This window comes from Perognathus longimembris, chromosome 3 (genome assembly GCF_023159225.1).
Source record: "Perognathus longimembris pacificus isolate PPM17 chromosome 3, ASM2315922v1, whole genome shotgun sequence".
NCBI classification, from domain to species: domain Eukaryota; kingdom Metazoa; phylum Chordata; class Mammalia; order Rodentia; family Heteromyidae; genus Perognathus; species Perognathus longimembris.
The window spans coordinates 86407862-86427774 of NC_063163.1; the positions used below are offsets into that span (position 1 = coordinate 86407862).

The 19913-nt window shown below is 52.0% G+C and overlaps 1 protein-coding gene across 1 annotated transcript; it reads left to right on the plus strand.

Moving 5' to 3' along the window:
- The first annotated feature begins 5762 nt into the window (after positions 1 to 5762).
- Positions 5763 to 18527, plus strand: P2rx4 (purinergic receptor P2X 4). The gene is made up of 12 exons (XM_048342981.1): positions 5763 to 5951; positions 9250 to 9397; positions 11585 to 11656; positions 11758 to 11830; positions 12783 to 12879; positions 14192 to 14272; positions 14649 to 14790; positions 14892 to 15028; positions 16834 to 16927; positions 17069 to 17134; positions 17379 to 17474; positions 17925 to 18527. The coding sequence occupies exons 1-12, from the start codon at positions 5818 to 5820 to the stop codon at positions 17949 to 17951; spliced, it is 1167 nt and encodes a 388-aa protein (XP_048198938.1). The 5' UTR covers positions 5763 to 5817; the 3' UTR covers positions 17952 to 18527.
- The last annotated feature ends 1386 nt before the right edge of the window (positions 18528 to 19913 follow it).

The window sequence follows — 19913 nt, forward strand, 5'->3', positions numbered from 1 at the left end:
CATGTATACGAGGCAAGCGCTCTACCGCTAGGCCATATTCCCAGCCCTCTGGAAGCGTTTTTGCTCAAGGCTGGTGCTCTACCACCGTGGCCATACCTTCACTTCGAGTCTCAGGTTTGTCTGCCTCATCTGGCTTCAAACTGAGACCCTCAGGTCTCAGCCTCCAGAGTAGCTAGGATTACAATCATGAGCCACAGTCACCCAGCTCGCTTTATTCCATTGCAGCTATGGATACTCAAACTATGGATATTATTTCAACACATAACGTGTCTAAGGAGTTTTGTTTGTCTCTCCCCCTCCCCCTCCCATTCTAGTTACACCAGAATGTTCACCTGCATTTAAGCGAATAGTCACATATGAAACCGGGGACTTGGATAGAAATGACAGTTACTCAGACGGAGCCACACCCACATAAATCCAGCCCCCTCAGAGCTGAGGCAAGGCAGGCCTCGAGACTGCGGCCCAAACCACAGGCAAATGGCCATTCTGGCCAAACAGAAGATGCAGCTGTGTTCCATGCCTAGCAGGGAGGCTAACGGCAGGGAGGGAGCTGGCAGATGAACATTTCAAAGAATCCTCGTCTCAGGGCAACAACATTGGGCCTAAGGAAGTGACTCTACAGTGCCACTCTCTTTTCTTTGAGAGGGGAAATCACGGAATGGAAACATCAGAAAAAGGGAAGGAAGGGAGAGAGGGAGAGGCGCACTATCAGAGCCCACATGGAGCGTCGCGTGCATCTGACCAACGTCCGCTTAGAAAACTACTCAGATGCACAGTGCGATGTAGGTTCTGCGAAGGGGAACTGGGAAAACCTGGAGAGAATGTGCCAAAGCATGGTAAAAACGCTGGCAGTTCTAGAGGCCAAGGAGTCCTGTGACCGACCTTTTTTTTTTTTTTTTTTTGCCCAAGACTGGACCTCAAACTCAGAATCTGATGCTTTTGTTCACTGAGCCACCTGAGCCACACCTCCAAGCCTTTTTCACCTTTTGTCTAGAGTGCACACATTCACTGTGCCAGGTGGAGGGTCTCCCTGGGTTCTTTCCATAAATGCATATGATATACTTTGATCACCACCTTATCCATTATTAGGGCAGGCAGGAACACACAAGGAATAGGAAAGCAAGGAAACTTCTAGAACATTTTTATCAGACATTGATGAGTCTGACTCTTGAATCAACTGTAAGCTGGGATCTGATCATCACCCCGTGGTAGTTTCCAATAAGAAACTGCCGTTTGGAACCAAAGGCACCCAAGTCCCCATGGTGTCAGGCCTAGGTCTGCTACCTCTATCTGGCTACTAATCCAGGAATAAGTGGGGGTGGGAAAGAGGAGAACATGGCTTCTCCCTCCCTCTCCCCACCCTTTACCCCCTGCCCCCCTTCCTGGGACTTGAACTCAGGGCCTGAGCACTGTCCCTGGCTTCTTTCTGCTCAACGCTAGCACTCTACCACTTGAGCCACAGCGCCACTACGGGCTTTTTCTGCTGAGGAATCAAACCCAGGGCTTTGTGCATGCTAAGCAAGCACTCTACCACTAAGCCACCTTCCCAGCTCCCATGGGACAAGCCATGCTGCAGAAACTTTGTTACCTGGTTTTTGCAATTACATAAGACAGCAATAAGAACTGCTTCCAAGGCATTTCTGTGCAAGCCTCCCTGCTGTTTGCCCCTTCCCTTAGCAGATCTAGTTCACGTGTAACTCAGCGATGCTTAGCTGCCATCTTGAGTGAAGCTTGAGGACACAGATTCCTGGGATGGTTGAGGGAGGGGTGCGTGTGTGTGTGTGTGTGTGTGTGTGTGTGTGTGTGTGTGTTGGAGGAAATCAGTGTCAGCATCCTGGCTCAGAGTACACACCTTTGAGGCTTCCAGAAGCATGACCATTTCAGCCTGATTAACCCCTCCCCCCATTCCTGGAGAGCTATCAGTTCCAAGGAGACCAAATTCTTGCTCACCTTTGCTTGAAGCTGCATTGGTGCAGCTGTATGATGCTCAACAGATGTCTCCTGACATGCTACACACACACACACACACACACACACACACACAATGTAAAATGATGCATTTTATTTTTAGTTTGTCAAACATATGACATCTGTGACTAAGGTTATTTTAATTATTTGAAGGGTCTGTTTAATTATTTTTTTGCCAGTGCTGGGGCTTGGGACTCAGGGCCTGAGCATTAGCCCTGGTCTCTTTTTGATCAAGGAGAGCAGCACTCTGCCACTTGAGCCACAGCACTCCTTCTGGCTTTTTGTATATATGTGGTGCTGAGGAATCAAACCCAGGGCTTCATGTATATGAGGCAAACACTCTACCACTAGGCCATATTCCCAGCCCAACTAAAGTTATTTTTACATTTAAAATGTTCTTTAAAACTACTTGATGGGGCTGGGAATATGGCCTAGTGGTAAAGTGCTTGCCTAGCATGCATGAAGCCCTGGGTTTGATTCCTCAACACCACATTTATAGAGAAAGCCAGACATGGCGCTATGGCTCAAGTGGCAGAGTGCTAGCCTTGAGCAGAAAAAAGCCAGGGACAGTGCTCAGGACCCGAGTTCAAGCCTCTGGACTGGCAAAAAAAATTGTTCTCTGCTTTTGCTACCAACATGTTCTTCCTTTATGAGATGGGTCTATTCCTGGGGGTCTGGATAAACAATGTACTTACCACAGCTGTACGTCATGACCTTATACATGGCTGCTCCGCACGTCTATGTGCCAGGTAAGTGAATATGGTATCTTTAAATGCCTAACCACTTCCACAACTTTTTGTTGAAGGCACTCCTGAGCAAAAGTGATTATCTCGATGTCTGGCTTTGTATAGCTGAAGGCCACTGTGACAGATGGTAGTCTCACCCTGCTCTGTAGCAAAGTGACACTCAGAGGCAGGTGTAGTCTTTTACTAACAGGTGCCAGGCCCGTGGGGCTCCCTGGAAGCTCTTGGCTCTGCTTCTTTGTCAGCACTCATTGCTTTTAGGAGCTACTGTTTATTTATTGCTGCTCTTAGTATTAGCTCCAGGCAGGGCCTCTCCTCATTCTAATTTTCAGCATTCACTCCAGCACTTGTTGTAACGCCTACATGGCTGGTGATATTCTTCATCTGTTGGATCTTAGCAGCATATCTGTGATTTGTCATTTCCTAATTACAGAAGGCTACTAGCTTGTTTAAAAAAAAAAGAAAAGAAGAACATTCAGGGCTGCTGATGTAGCTTAGTGGTGGAACATTTGCCCAGCATGCACAAGAGCCATGGGAAGTGCTTAACAGAACCACAAATATAAACAAATGAGCTCACACCTGTAATCCTAGCTACTCAGGAGGCTGAGATCTGAGGATCACAGTTCAAAGCCAGCACAGGCAGGAAAGTTCATGAGACTCTTATCTCCAATTAACCACCAGAAAACTGGAAGTAGTGCTGTGGTTCAATGTGGTAGAGTGCTAGCCTTGAGCTGAAGAGCTCAGGGACAGTGCCAGGCTCAGAGTTCAAGTCTCATGACTGACAAAAATAAATAAAGTTTAAAAAACACATAATGGGCTGGGAATGTGGCTTAGAGGTAGTGTGCTTACCTAGTATGCATGAAGCCCTGGGGGTTTGAATCCTCAGCACCACATAAACAGAAAAAGTCAGAAGTGTTGCTGTGGCTCAATGTGATAGAGTGCTAGCCTTGATGAAAAAAAAAGCAGCTCAGGGATAGTGCCCAGACCCTGAGTTCAAGCTCCAGGACTGGCACAAAACAAAACAAAACAAAAGAGGGCTCGGAATATGGCCTAGTGGTAGAGTGCTTGTCTCTCATACACGAAGCCCTGAGTTTGATTCCTCAGCACCACATATATAGAGAAAGCCAGAAGTGGCGCTGTGGCTCAAGTGGTAGTGTTAGCCTTGAGCAGAAAGAAGCCAGGGACAGTGCTCAGACCCCGAGTTCAAGCCTCAGGACTGGAAAAAAAAAAAGAAGAGAAAAGAAAAAAACATAGTTTTATAATAGTTGTGAGAGTGGTCTATCTAAGGCAAAGGTGAACCAGGAATAGAACCCCACAGGCACTCAGACCCCTTACCTACCTTTGCAGCCCGCTGAGGTCTGTTTCATGTTTGTTTCTGCAAATGTCCCTTCTTGGCTTCTCCAATTCTAGCCACCTGCAGAGAACAAAGAGCAACCTCTGTCCCAATGCCACAGCCAGAAAGAATCAGACTGGCCAGATCCCAAGCAGGTGCCACCTCGGGACAGGACAGGTCACATGGAATGGAAATGTCTGCTGGACCACTACCACTAGGAGAAATAAATCACCTAGAGAGAGGAGTGATGAACTGCCTTAGTGAGCAAGGAGGAAGCCAAATAACAGAAACCATTTAACTTGTATCTAAAATAAAACAAAACATTTTTAACATGCTTTGTGAGAGCCTGAGATGAGGTGCTACCCTATAAGGAAGAGCATGAGATTCGGCCCCAACATTTCATTACGTATTTGTGAGGCCTTGTTCATTTAATATGGGAATATAATTCACATGCCATAAAATTTGATCATTTAAAATGTACAATGTGCCTGGCGCTGGTGGCTCAGGCTTGTAATTTTAGCTACTCAGGAGACTGAGATTTGAGGATTACCATTGGAAGGCAGCCCCAGGAGAGAAATCTGCGAAACCCCATCTCCACCTAACCAGCAAAATGCTGGTCTAGGGGTGTGGCTGAGCTTGAGGTCTAGAGTCCAAGCCCTTGTATCAGCACACATACACACGAGCTTATGTATATGTAGGTACAGATTAAGAACCAGGCAGGAATAGGGTGTAGTATGGTGTGAAAGCACCTGCTTAGTGTGTGAGGCCGGGGACTCAATGTGGAAGTCTGTATAGCCCTGAAAAAATAAAAAAACAAACAAAAAAATCAACCAGACAGCCATCAGGGAAACCATGATATATTATTGTGGAAGTGGTCCACAAATTCAGAGTGATTATGTGGGAGAGTTTTTGGTAACCGAGTGTTATGACTTGTGGATCAAGCAAGTATCCCCCGCACAGGTGTGGGTGTGCGTGGGGCATCCCCCCAGAGGGGCACGTGTGGATGAGGCACCCCCCCCCGAGGGGCACGTGTGGATGAGGCGCCCCCCCCAGAGGGGCACGTGTGGATGAGGCGCCCCCCCAGAGGGGCACGTGTGGATGAGGCACCCCCCCAGAGGGGCACGTGTGGATGAGGCGCCCCCCCAGAGGGGCACGTGTGGATGAGGCATCCCCCCAGAGGGGCACGTGTGGATGAGGCATCCCCCCAGAGGGGCACGTGTGGATGAGGCGCCCCCCCAGAGGGGCACGTGTGGATGAGGCATCCCCCCAGAGGGGCACGTGTGGATGAGGCACCCCCCCAGAGGGGCACGTGTGGATGAGGCACCCCCCCGCAGAGGGGCACGTGTGGATGAGGCACCCCCCCAGAGGGGCACGTGTGGATGAGGTGCCCCCCGAGATGCCTGCGTAAATGCGGTGCCCGCGTGGGTGCAGTGCCTCCCGAGTTGCACGCGTTGGGGACCGGGGATCTGATCACGGGGAGGTGACTGGTTCCTGAGGCTCGCATTTTTTCGGGTCTGCTAAGCCCCCTGGGGGGTCGTGGTCCCCCGCAGGCCTCCCCGGGTGGGTGTCGTCCCAGTCCACACCCAGGTCCGCTACTCGGGAGGAGGGGTCACGAGGTCCCCGCCCGCCCCGCCCGCCCCGCCGCCCGGGCCGCGGCGGTTCCTTCCGGGCCCTCCCCCGAGGCGGCGCGGCCTGGTAGGCGGGGCTCCGGCGGCAGCGGCGGCGGGACGGCGGCGGGACGGCGGCCCGGCGGGACGGCGGGCGCTGGGGGCCATGGCGGGCTGCTGCGCCGTGCTGCGGGGCTTCCTGTTCGAGTACGACACGCCGCGCATCGTGCTCATCCGCAGCCGTAAAGTAGGGCTCATGAACCGCGCCGTGCAGCTGCTCATCCTGGCCTACGTCATCGGGTGAGGCGGCGGCGGGGAGGGGGCTCGGGGTGCTCCGACGGCCGCGCCTGCGCACCTCAGCCTGGCTACGTCATCGTGGGAGGGGGCGGCCCGGCTCGGAGGTGCTCGCTCGGCCGCACCGGCGCACCTGGTGACGTCATTGGATCCTGGGGAGGCCGCGCCCGATACCGTCATCGGGGAGGGGGCCCAGCCTGGGGGGTGTTCGGAAGGCCGCACCCGCTCACCTGCTCATCTAGGCCTGGGCCCGCAGGTGTCCCCGGGTGCAGTCCAGAGGGTGGCGACTCCAGGTGGGTGATACACCCTGCTGGGGCTTGTGTGCCAGGGGTCTGGGGACCGGCCGGCCGCATTGTCCCATGTCGTGTTTTCAGGGCAAGCCTGGCCTGGCCAGACCGACCCTCACCCTCACTCACCTTTCTTTCGGGATCTGCTATGTCTGGATCTTAGCTCTGCACTTCTATTCTGATGATCTGACAAACTCAGGCTTCGGGTTCTTTCCTCTGAGATAACCCAGAGGAGAGAGGTCACCCTTCCCAGAAGTGCCCTGAGCCCCTTGGTTTGTGGAGTGGTTTGGAAATGTGGGTACCCACCTTAGTCTGGTAGTTCCTTCTGCTTCCCTCAAGTGTAAGCTCTCCACACCGGCTCCCTAGGCTTCATACAACCCAAGAGAGGAAGACCACTTTCAAGGTTCACCTGGGGTGTTCCCACTTCTTCATGCTGCTGAGCTGAGAGATGTATCTACTTAACTTGTTTTTCCTAAAAGGCCTAGAGCTGGGGTCCTCCCACTGACTGCACATTGAAGCCATTTGGAAACCAGAAAATACCTCTGGCTCCCAGCCTCAGACCTGAGTCAGTCAACTTCTGGGGTGGTTCTGATGCTTAGCAGAGTTAGGGAACCCATCACCTAATGGTTTGCATACTGACCATGAACAACTCAAACAGAAACTGTTTAACAGACCCTGATCTTGGGGTCCGGTGATCTTGGAATCTGTTAACACTGCTCAAGGGAACACACACGATGGAACCGATCTGGCTCCTCACATTTGTCCTGGCAGCAGAAAGTGCTGATAGTGATCAGGACATTTTGCTGAATACCTAGCTGAGAGATAAAGCGTGCTTGTGTGCTGGGCAGGTGTGAAACAATTCAACCTAGCATCCAGGTATGGACTCAACAGCACAGCCATCTGACCTCTGTCCAAGATGGGACTCACCGTGCCCCTATGGAGAGGTAGTTCCTGACTCTGCCCGCTGCCCCCTTCAAATCAAGACTTAGCTGGTGAATGAACTCTCATTCCTGGAGGAACAGAAGCATTGAGGATCAAGTCTCATACAGCTTTTAGCTCTTGGCTTTTTTTTTTCCTCTGGGAGGGGGCAGTGAGTGGTTGGTACTGGGACATGAATTTAAGGCTGGGGTGCTGCCTTTCAGGTTTTTTTGCCCAGCGCTAGTGCTCTACCACTTTGAGCCACAGCTCCACTTCCAGCTTTTGGGCAGTTAACTGGAGATCAGAGTCTTACAGACTTTCCTGCCCAGGCTGGTTTGGAACCTCAAGCCTCAGATCTCATCCTTCTGAGTAGCTAGGATGACAGGCATGAGCCACAGGCACAGGACTGGACTCTTGGCTTTTGTTCTCGTGAGAGGATCAGTTCACATCCACCTTAGGCCGCCTGGAAAAATGTGGGCTGCAGAAAGTATGTGTAGCTGCTGTGTTGGACGTTAGGGTGAGTCTAGGCACAAGAGCCTGGTGAACTCTCCTACTCCAGACTGAGATGCACCAGACTGTAAGGTGCACACTGGACTGAGAGGAGTGAGGATTCTGAAAAGCAGTAATGTGTCGCTCTCAGATAGCTTTCGAAAATCAAAACAGGATCTGACTTAAAGGATTTTTTTTTCGCTTTCTTAGCTTTCTGATCTAATGAAACTTAGTAATGTTGTCTCTTCTCCAATGAAGCAACCCTTTCTCTAAGGCCTCATAATTCCCAGTTATCAAATCTTGTTAGTCACATGACAATGAAATAGCAAATCACATGATAACAATGGTTGTGAAACTGTCTGATTTAGTAACTCCCGGTATTTGGTGGTAAAACAATAGTGGCTTTCCTGCGCTAAGGGTCTGCGTGTCCAGTGGGAAGATGGAAACTCCTGCAGCTGAATTCTTAGAAGTCCAGAAGAAGAGCTCTCATCAAGGCCCAGCAGGGACTCGAGGGACTGCTGAGAGCAAACAGCCCAATAAATAAGTAACCCAAGTCCTGAATCTCTGCTCTTAGCATCTGTGACTTACAAGAAGAGATTTTTCTTTTTCGTACATGTGCCAGTAGTGGGCCTTGAGCTCAGGGCCTTAGGTTCTCACTTGACTTTTTTTCATTCATGGTTGGTGCTCTACTATTTGAGCCACATCTTCTGCATTTTTCTTATCTCTAGAAATAATTGTGATAGCCTCTGGTACCCATGAACCACAACTCTGTGGGGGAAGGATTCTGATTGCCATACTGTACAAACGTTGTTCTAACCATTTAGCACGATTACCTCATTTAACCTCCCAACAATCCTTCACACACACACACACACACACACACACACACACACACACACACACACACAGGAGATAGCATTTATTGAGAATATCTCCCTTGTTCTGACTGCTGTGTGTGGACCTGGGACTTGAACTCAGGGCTTGGGTGCTGTTCCTGATGGGCTGTTTTTGTTTTTTTCTTTACTCCAGGCTAGTGCTCTACCACTTTGAGCCACTTCTGGTTTTCTAGTCGCTAACTGGACATAAGACTCTCAGAGACTTTCCTGTCCCAACTGGTTTCAAACCCTGAGTCCCAGATCTCAGCCTCCTCAGCAGCTGGGATCACAGGCGTGAGCCACTGGCACCCGGTGGGCTGCTGTGCTAGGGACTGACCTCTGTCATCTGTTTCCCAATACAGAAGAAAGGGACTGGGCAGGGAACATGGCTCAGTGCTTGACTAGCATGCATGGAGCCCTGGGTTTGGTTCCTCAGCACCACATACACAGAAAAAGCCAGAAGTGGCGCTGTGGCTCAAGTGGTAGAGTGCTAGCCTTGAGCAAAAGTAGCTCAGGGACAGTGCCCAGGCCCTGAGTCCAAGCCCCAGGACTGGCAAAAAAAAAAAAAAAGACCACTTCCCACTGTAGTGGAAGGGTAAAGGGGTGTCTAGCGGCAAAGCCACTTTGCAAAGTCACATAATTAGTAAGCTTCCTTCTTCCAGCCTCTCTGGCTACAGAAGCTCCTGGCATCAGTTCAGATTCTCTGAATCCTAATGGCACTGTTTTCTTTCATAGGTGGGTGTTTGTATGGGAAAAGGGCTACCAGGAAATGGACTCTGTGGTCAGCTCAGTTACTACCAAGGCCAAAGGGGTGGCTGTGACCAACTCTTCTAACCTTGGCTTCCGGATCTGGGATGTGGCTGACTATGTGGTTCCTGCTCAGGTATCTTCCTGCCCCTCTGGTTTGCTTGTTCTCAACCACGTGTACACACGACTAACAATTCACACGCATGATATGCTCTAACACCTCTGATGCCCAGGCCGATTGTTTGTGGCTATCTGTCTTTGGGGCTTCCAGTCCAGCAGGCAGCTTGAAAATGTGACTGCCGGGCTGGGGATATAGCCTAGTGGCAAGAGTGCCTGCCTCGGATACACGAGGCCCTAGGTTCGATTCCCCAGCACCACATATACAGAAAATGGCCAGAAGCGGCGCTGTGGCTCAAGTGGCAGAGTGCTAGCCTTGAGCGGGAAGAAGCCAGGGACAGTGCTCAGGCCCTGAGTCCAAGGCCCAGGACTGGCCAAAAAAAAAAAAAAAAAAAAAAAGAAAATGTGACTGCCTTCAGCAGGACAACATGTTTTTTTTGTTGTTCATTTGTTTGTTTTGTCAATCATTGGGCTTAAACTCTGGGCCTGGGGGCTGTACCAGAGCTTTTCTGCTTTAGGCTATTGTTCTACCTCTTTGAACCACAGCTCTATGTCCAGTTTTCTGGTGGTTAATTGGAGATAGAGTCTCATGGGCCTTCCTTCCTAGGAAGGAACTGTGATCTTCAGATCTTAGTCTCCTGAGTAGCTAGGATTACAGGTGTGAGCCATAGGTACCCAGCTCCATACCTTTTTTTTGGCCAGTCCTGGGACTTGAACTCAGGCTGGGACACTGTCCCTGAGCTTTTGCTGAAGGTTAGCACTCTACCACTTGAGCCAGAGCACCATTTCCAGCTTTTTTTTCTGTTTATGTGGTACCGAGGAGTCGAACCCAGGGCTTCACGCATGCTAGGCAAGCACACAACTAAGCCACATTCCCAGCACTTCCATGTCTTTTTTTTTTTTTTAAGTAAGGACATTGCTGTTTGTCCTAAACTCTGAAAGCAAAGGAAGAAAATGTCTTACAATTCAGGAAGAAATAGCACATTCCCACATTTCCTACTTGTTTTATTCTCATACACCCATAAAGCAAATATTGTCAGAGTCTGTAACAGGTTCAACAGCAGTGTCAGCCCAGGACCCGAGCCAGAAACAAACACTGTAGAATCCCATGGGGATCAGAGGGACAGAAAAGGTTAAGAGTAAACATCCTGAGTTTTGTTTTTGCTTTTTGTTTTTGATGTTGAGATGGAAGCCAGGGCCTTGCACCTTTTAGCAAGCACCCCAGTCCTGGATCCCCAGCCCACAGCTGCAAGTTAAACATTGACGATGAGGTGACAGGTGGCCTAACCCTGACACGCCCCTCCAGATGGCACTCAGTACCCAGGGAAGCCGCGGGCTCTTGGTTCAGCGTGAGGAGAAGGGAGGTGAGGCGTTCATGTGCTCTGAGTGTACTCACCTGCCCCAATCTCCTCAAGGGGATGTCTAGGGGACCCACAGAAACTTCGAGGGCTAGTGGACCAGGAGATTGGCCGGTGGCCTTGCTGGCAGCCCCCGTCTGGGCTTCCTGAAAAGCCGGAGCCTGGTCCTGGCCTGCTTGGGGACTGTGACTGTGAGGGGGCGGCTGGAGCCCCTCCCCCTTCTGGAGGAGTGGGCAGGCCACCCCATGTCTTCCACCTCACAGATGGGCTGGGGGGCCATGACCTGTGGGGCTCTGCCGGCTCTGGCCCTCTGCACGCCTGTGTGGGACGTAATCAGTGTGTCCACCAGCTCAGCTCCACACCGCATCTCCCTACATTTGAAATGAAAGAAACAGAAAGGAGAGTTCACGTCCTAACTTGAGCGGCTCAGTAGACTCCCCGACACCAGCGGAGTCCCGTGTGCTCGTGAGGGGCACCAGCTTCCCGCTTCCCACTGGAGCTGCTGCTTTGTCTCTAACATTTATTCTAGGCCTTTCTTCCCTGCATGATGCCAGAAATGCCTCGAAGCTTCCACCTTGTCAGACTAGGGGGTGTCCAGCCAGTTGCTCCCCAAGGTGGTTCCCAAACTGTCTGCTCTTCCTAGGAGCATAAACTGCTGGAAGTTTTTAGAAAAAAATTTTTTTTTGTTGTTGTTTTTGCTAACACTGGGGCTTGAATTTCAGGGCCTGTGGTGCTCCCAGTCTTTGCTCAAGTGGTACAGGCACTGTACCACTTGAACCACACCTCCACTTCCAGCTTTTTGCTGGTTAATGAGTGGGTAACGGCAGAGCTCTCTGTTCTCTCTACAGGAGGAAAACTCTCTATTTGTCATGACCAACATGATCATCACCACAAACCAGACCCAGAGCACCTGTCCGGAAGTAGGTCATTTTCGGGCAAAGCGCCTCAGGCCTCAGGCCCTCCGCTGTCCGTCTGGCCAGCTGGACCACCCCGAACATGTTTGCACTCATTCTCCTTCCAGATCCCTGATAAGAACACCATGTGTGACTCAGACATGGACTGCAGGGCCGGCTCTGCAGGCACCCACAGCAGCGGTAAGAACAAGGCGATGTGAGCTGCAGGGACGGCCCCGCCCCGCCCCCTCCCCCCCCACCACGGTGGCTTCATGAGCCCCTGCCCCTCGGGAGTCTATGTAGAAATTGCTGCCATGAAAATCTCCCTCACCCCCCCAGTGATTTGGGGGATGTCACTCAATGATGGAGCACAGCCATGGGTAAGGTCCATCCTCAACATTAAGAGAAAAATCCCAAGTCTGGCTAATGCAAGAGTGGAACACCTTGGGGCTGAGGATATGGCCTAGTGGCAAGAGTGCTTGCCTCATATACATGAGGCCCTAGGTTCGATTCCCCAGCACCACATATACAGAAAATGGCCAGAAGTGGTGCTGTGGCTCAAGTGGCAGAGTGCTAGCCTTGAGCAAGAAGAAGCCAGGGACAGTGCTCAGGCGCTGAGTCCAAGCCCCAGGACTGGCCAAAAAAAAAAAAAAAAAAGAGTGGAACACCAGGCCCCCTATTCACCCGTGCCGTGGGGGCCCCAGAAGCCAGCCGCGTGCCTGTTCCATTCTGTCACTCGCTGTTGCGCTGGCACCATGGCTCTGTGGCCAGCACTTGGACCGCATTCTTTTTCTTTTTTTTTTTGCCAGTCCTGGGCCTTGGACTCAGGGCCTGAGCACTGTCCCTGGCTTCTTCCCGCTCAAGGCTAGCACTCTGCCACTTGAGCCACAGCGCCGCTTCTGGCCATTTTCTGTATATGTGGTACTGGGGAATCGAACCTAGGGCCTCGTGTATCCGAGGCAGGCACTCTTGCCACTAGGCTATATCCCCAGCCCCTTGGGCTGCATTCTTGCTCCAGTTCTATCACCCCAGCATTGAACTCACTCCAGACTGGCTGCCTAGGGTGCTGGGGTTGGGGAGGGTTCTCATTCCATCCCACAAAGGGAAGATATATGAGACCCCCAGGAACCTGGAGCCATCCCCCTCCCAACAGGAGTGGAGACTGGCAAATGCGTGCCCTTCAACGTGTCCATGAAGACCTGTGAGGTGGCAGCCTGGTGCCCGGTGGAGGACGACACCCATGTGCCACGGTAAGGCCTGCCCGGGACACCAGGGATCCACCTGACCCTGTTCCCAGCCTTGGTCCCACAGTCCTCTGGCCTCAGCGTACCCGGGACCTGCGGCCTGGGAGGCGGAGTGAGGAAGGCCCTGCGTTGGAGGCCAACGGGCTCTGTGGGGAGGGGAGGTGGGCAGGGGCTACTCCATGCCTGTGCGCTTTCCTCTGGCAGAATTACAAGTGTCGATTGCACCTCGCTTCAGGCATACTTACCAAGTGCCACAGAACCAGTTCATTTTTTTTTTTTTTGCCAGTCCTGGGGCTTGAACTCAGGGCCTGAGCACTGTCCCTGCTTCTTTTGCTCAAGGCTAGCACTCTACCACTTGAGCCATAGCACCATTTCTGGCTTTTTCTGTTTATGTGGTGCTGAGGAATCGAACCCAGTGCTAGAAAAGCACTCTACCACTAAACCACATCCCCAGCACCCGGTTAATTTTTACATGCTTCACTTCATGACATGTTGATTCCACCCTTGGCTTTGAAAGAACGGAGCTGATCTTAAAAGGAGTGCATATGGGGGGCATCCCTGGACACACAGCTGCTGAGGTACACCAGGAACTTGACAAAATGGCAGGCCCCAAAACCCCCTGCTGTAACCCTGCCCTCCTGAAGAGAGAACGGGGCCCTTGGCCTCCTCCCGGCAGCAGGGGCCACCAACCCCAGCGCCACCTCTACTGCTCGGCCCTCTTGTGGCCTTGTTCCTGGGCCAGACCAGGGACATCACTCAGAACATCACAGTTTCTCCTGGCTCAGGGCGCCCTCCTTCACAGACAGCACCAGGTTCTCCCATGGGGAAAAATCTACCTTGGGGACCAATCCAGCTGTTCCATCAGCCGGGAGCTGACGTGGAGCCTGTGACCAGCTGGCAAGTGCTGCGTGTACTTGGCTGCTATGACCCGGATGCAGGGGAAGCCACCTTTGCTTTAGCTTGTCAAACCAGATCGGTCAGACAGCACCTGCGGTAAGCAAGGCTGAGGCCTTCCGGATGCAAGCCAGTGCCCTTCTTTGCACTGCCTCAGGGTTCCCACTGCTCGCACCCTCGAGCAAGAAGGCCTGGCCCTTGCAGAAGGACAGCCCGGAAGGCTGGTGTAGTCTCTGCTCTTTACCTGATACTTATGCAGAAGAGAAGGTGCCAGAAATGCTGCTTCCCTTTCTTCTTAAGTGACATTGCAAATCTTGTTTTAGGAATGCTACCTTATAAAATAGTATATACATATGTACATGAGATAGAGATATATGTACATTTAGTTACAATATCCTACACGTTTGTTGTTGTTATTTTCCAGGCCTGCTTTTTTAAAGGCTGCAGAGAACTTCACACTTTTGGTAAAGAACAACATTTGGTACCCAAAGTTCAACTTCAGCAAGTGAGTGTTCCTCAGGTGTTGGAGTCTGTCCATGTCTTGTAGAAGCTTCTGGCTTTTTTGTACGTGTGTGTGTGTGTGTGTGTGTGTGTGTGTGTGTGTGTGTATGTGCGTGCGCCAGTACTGGGGCTTGAACTCAGAGCCTAGGTGCTGTCCCTAAGCTTTTTTTGCTCAAGGCTGGTGCTCTACCACTTGAGCTTTTTGGTAGTTCATTGGAGGTAAGATGTTGTCTCATGGATTTTTCTGCCCAGGCTGGTCTGCAACCACAATCCTCAGATGAGTAGCTGAGATTACAGGTGCGAGCCACTGGCGCCTGGTTCTTTTCAGCACTCCGCTGAGGTGTTCCTCACTCTGATTTCCTGCTTCTTCCTGGGTTTAGGAGGAATATCCTTCCCAACATCACCACCTCCTACCTCCAGTCGTGCACTTATGATGCCCAAACCGATCCCTTCTGCCCCATATTCCGTCTTGGGAAGATAGTGGCGGATGCAGGGCACAGCTTTCAGGACATGGCGGTGGAGGTAGGCACAGGCCGAGCTTTTCTCACATGATTTTGAACACATCTCAGAGCAGAGCAGGCTCTGACGAAAGCCTGGCGTGGCTGTCTTCACTGCCCCCGCAGGGGGGCATCATGGGCATCCAGATCAAGTGGAACTGCAACCTGGACAGAGCCGCCTCCTTCTGCCTGCCCAGGTACTCCTTCCGGCGCCTCGACACCCGGGACTTGGAGCACAACGTATCCCCTGGCTACAATTTCAGGTAGGCATGAACTTAGGCCTTGTCACCCATGGGCTGAGGGGTGATGGGGGCCAGCAGTCATACAGCACCCCCAAGGGAACAGGCCACTTATCCTGTGAGGCACAATGGTTTGAGCCTGTCTCCAGTGTGCAGGCAACACAGAGGTTAGGCTCGTGAAAGGCTAGTGCTCAACCCAGTGTGGTGGCACCTTTCTGTAATCCTGTTACTTGGAAGGCTGAAGTGGGAAGATCCTGAGTTCCAGCACAGCCTGGGCTACATAGTCAGACTCTATCTCAAAAACAAAACAGCCTGTGCTCATATTTCCCTATGAGAAACGCAGTGCCTCTGACTAGCTTGGGACATCAGGATTGAGTTCACTCTCAAGTGCTGGAGGCCAGAAGTCCTAAATACAGGAGTCTATAAGACAGTCAGTGCTGCTCTCAAAAGCTCTGGGGCAGGATCCTTCTTGCCTCTTCCAACTTCTGGTAGCTCCCAGCAATCTCTAGCCTCTAGGCATGTCACTCTGCCTCTGTGGTCACCAGGCCTCCTTCCCTGTCTCTTCCTTAGGACCCCAGTCATGTCCCAATCCAGCGAGGCCTCCTAACCACATCTGCAAAGACTCTGTTTCCAAATTAAGGTCACATTGGCAGGTCCCGGGTGGTTTCCATTGGTGTGTGTGTGTGTGTGTGTGTGTGTGTGTGTGTGTGTGTGCGCTGTGATATCCAACGCAGCTGGGAATCTGATAAGGGCTAGGAGATGTGCACTTTCCCAGGGATCAAAATCTAGCTTTATGCCACGTGGCTACTGTATATGATTTTGGTACACTGGATATTGTATAGATGCCTACCTGCTCTAGGGAAGGGAAAGAAAAACAAGGGTGTAAGATACCACAAGAAATGTACTCACTACCCTATTATGTAAGTGTGCCCCTTTTGCACAACACCTCGTCAACAAAATTTAATTAATAAAAAAAAAAAAATCTAGCTGTAGCTCACTTGCCCTGCGCAGCATCTTTCTCCCAGGTCCACATCCACTGTTAAGTACAGGTCCTAGGAGCCATGCCGGAGGGGGTCGGCACGCTTTTGCATTGCCCTTGGCTCCCTCTAGTGGTGACATGTAGAATCCAGTGGGTGGTAGAAATCATCCCTCTTTGCAGTTTGGCAGGTATTTGAACTTTCTCCCAAGAGTTAGATTTGTGTTGCTCCATCCTCCCATTGCATGGTTCTTATTGAAACAGCTGTGGAAACCTCAGGCTTGGGTTGGAACCCTAGAGAAATTGGTGGAGGCTCGAGGAGCCCGGTGGGACCATGGCAGGGAAGTTGTAGGCTGCAGGTTCAGGCCTGGCCTTTGGTGGATTGAAGGGCTGGGGATGGTGGTGGAGAGAGCCAAAGGGAATGAGGCTTCCCTTTAGAAGTGCTGAAAATGTGCCAAGGTCTCCTGGTTGCCTGAGTGTATTAAAAACAATTGAATTCTACAGTGAGTGAGCATATGGCACTTATATAGAAGATAAAACAGCAGACAGTGGCCATCCAACTGAAGCCTAGGTCCGAGGTGGGTGCTGCAAAGCCCTTGGATGGCTCAGTCTCCCACTGGAATGCTGTCTTGGCTACTGTCGGCAGGCCACAACCTCCCTGGGAGCAGCTGGGTCCCCAAGAGGTTCAAGCATAGGCCATCTTGTAAGAAGCAGTAGAGAAGGGGTGTCCCCTACCCCTCCAGGCACGGGGCCAGCCCACCTCAGCAGGGAGGGAGGCCCTGCTGCCAGGACAGACATCTGCTGTGGCCGGAGCCCCGCCCACTGACAGCCTCTGCACCCCCCCCACCCCCAGGTTTGCCAAGTACTACCGGAACCTTGCTGGTGAGGAGCAGCGCACGCTCATCAAGGCATACGGCATCCGTTTCGACGTCATTGTGTTTGGAAAGGTGGCCTTGCTGCTCACCCCCATCAGCCTCCATTTGGACCCCGCTGGGACAGGGGTTTCCCCAACCCCCCTACCCCCATGTTTCTGCTGCTCTTCTCTACCCATCATAAATCATTCTCCCTTCTTCTCCTGTCCTCTGCAGGCTGGGAAGTTTGACATCATCCCAACCATGATCAACATTGGCTCAGGCCTGGCACTCCTGGGGGTGGTGAGTCCTGGACCTTCCTCGGGCCAGGGAGGCAAGACCCTTGGCTGGCATCTGATCCCCTGGACCTTAGACTCATTTCTAGACTCGATCACCCCCAGGCTTCTCTGCCTTGACTCTATCCCCTCCTCCATGGTCCCTTCTCCAAGAGACGGAGGTGCCTACCCTTCCCAGTAGATGATTCCAGAAGGGGGCACACATAAAAGCACCCTGGCTCCTGGCTCACCCTGTGCTGCGCTTCCTTCAGGCGACGGTGCTGTGCGATGTCATAGTGCTCTACTGCATGAAGAAGAGGTTCTACTACCGAGAGAAGAAGTACAAGTATGTGGAAGACTATGAGCAGGTAGGCTCCGCTGTGCCCAGCAGGCGGGAAGTTCGCACGCCTTACCTGTCACTCATCCCAGTGGAGTGTGCCCCATACCCCTCAGGCAAAGCCTTTCCACCAACACTGGCATCATTTAGGGACCTGCTCATCATCACCCCGGGCAGTTACACTGCCTCTGCATCCGCCCATTGCTGGATTTTGCTAGGCAGTTATGATAGTGGATGTTGTAATCTCTCCATATACCCTGTTTTCCTTGCATAACAGGGCAGGGTTCCACACTGTACGACTCCTATCCCAGGGCCCATGTGAATCCTCTCCAGGGATTGGGAAGTGTGCTAAAGCCCCTCCTTCCCATCTGTCCTAGGTGGTTCTGGCAAGCCTGGGAGCGATGCGTGCCAAGCATGTGCTTACCCGCTTGTCAGAGTGGTGCATGCCGGGCGTACACTTACTGTTTGTCCTCCTTTGCAGGGTCTTGCTGGTGAGATGGACCAGTGATGCCTCTACTATACCTGGGCTCCCCTCGACCCTCTTCGAAGCATAGTGAGAAGGGAAAAATGGACCTGCTGCCACCCCAGAGAAAGTTCCAGATTCTGATCAGACTCCACTCCTTACAAATGCTCAAGACTGCCCGGTAGCTCCTGTGGATTTTGTTGTTTTCTGAGACAGGGTCTCACTCTGTGGCTACAGGCGGGTGCCCGCACACCTGCCTCCCGTGTTGCTGTGTAGGGTTCATTTGCCCACTCAGTGCAGCGGTTGCAGTGCACTGCTGTTCTTCCCATGCTGTGGCGGTGCTGGGTGAGCGGCTAGCCCGTGGACATTGGCACTACTGTGGCCTATGGGCTGGCAGGACCTTCTCCAGAGCCTTCCTTAATGGCTCCGCTCTCCAGCCCTGAGTGCAGCTCCACTCCCAGGGGCAGCCACCCAGCTCAAGCACTTTACAGGGGACAGAAGGCCTTCCTGGTTGTGCTCACCAGGCATGAGCAGAGCCAGGCCAGGCTGCTAGCCTTCCCTCTAGCCGTGGACTTTGTTCTTGCAATCATGAGGCAGAGGGAACAAATGAAGACCAAACATAAAAACATGATTTTCTTAATCCCTGCCTGGGTTGTCTTTCCTTTTGTGAAAAGTTATCAGCAGCAAAATGGAGTCACTCAGGCCAAACTCTAATGAAGTAGAGCCAGGAAGCTTGTTAACACTACGGCCTCATATGGAAGGCCACATCTGGGAGCAGCCAGCCCTATGAAGACCCTCCTATGTCAACTGGCACCACATCACTGTCTCTGACAAGCCCGCTTGTGTTTAAACAACCAGTTGGTACTTTTTTTGTTTTGCCTGTGTCCTGGAGCTAGAACTCAGGGCCTGAGCACTGTCCCTGGCTTCTTTGTGCTCAAGGCTAGCACTCTACCACTTGAGCCACAGCGCCACTTCCTGTTTTTCCGTGTGTATGTGTGTGTGTTGTTGAGGAATGGAACCCAGGGAGGGCTTCATGCATGGTAGGCAAGCACTCTACCACTATGCCACACTCCCAGCCCCCACTGATATGGCCTGGTGGCAAGAGTGCTTGCCCACTTTGATTTTTTAAACATGCCGGTCAGGCTGGGAATCAGGCTGTGGCTCAAGTGGTAGAGTGCTAGCCTTGAACACAAAGAAGCCAGGGACAGTGCTCAGGTCCTGAGTCCATGCCCCAGGGCTGGCACAAAAACATGCCAGTCCTTGAACTGGGCCTGGTGCTCCCCCTGAGCTTTTTTTGCTCAAGGGTGGTATTCTACCACTTGAGCCACAACTTCACTTCCAACATTAGTCATCGGAAGGAAGAGTTTCATGGATTCCCCTGCCTGGGCCGGCTTTGAACCATGATCCTCAGATCTCAGCCTCCCAAGTCGCTGGGATTAAGTGTGTGACCCACCAGCACCCATCAGTTGGCACTTTTTTTGCCTTTCACCCCTGAATTCACACTTCTCTGGTGTCAGGTTGACACCTTCCTGGCCCAACTCACTGCCAGGAATGGCCTGCCTCTGCTTACCTGAGTCTCGAGAAGCCTGTTTTGATGCTCACCAGATTGCCTTCTTATGCTGTGTACATGGCTTTCCTTCCCTGTGCTGATGCTTTTAAACAAAACCATGGTGCCGGTCTCGGGGAATGTCGCTGTGGCTATGTCCTCTGCCCCCATTTGCTTCTCAAGTCCCCACCCAAAAGTAGGCCTACCTCCACCTGTCTTGCCACAGACAGAATGGCACTGGAGCTGTTTATAGCCCCAGCTTCACTCTTGAACTTTGCATCTGATGTTTAGAATGCAGCAAGCAGCTTGTCCCACCCTTCCCCTCCAATTACTTCATTTCCAAGAGCTGAGGAGAACTGTAGTTTAGAAGTGCTGGCTTCTAGCCAGGCACCTTTGGTAGTTCATGCCTGTAATCTTAGCTACTGGAATCTGAGATCGAGGATCACAGTTAGAAGCCTGCC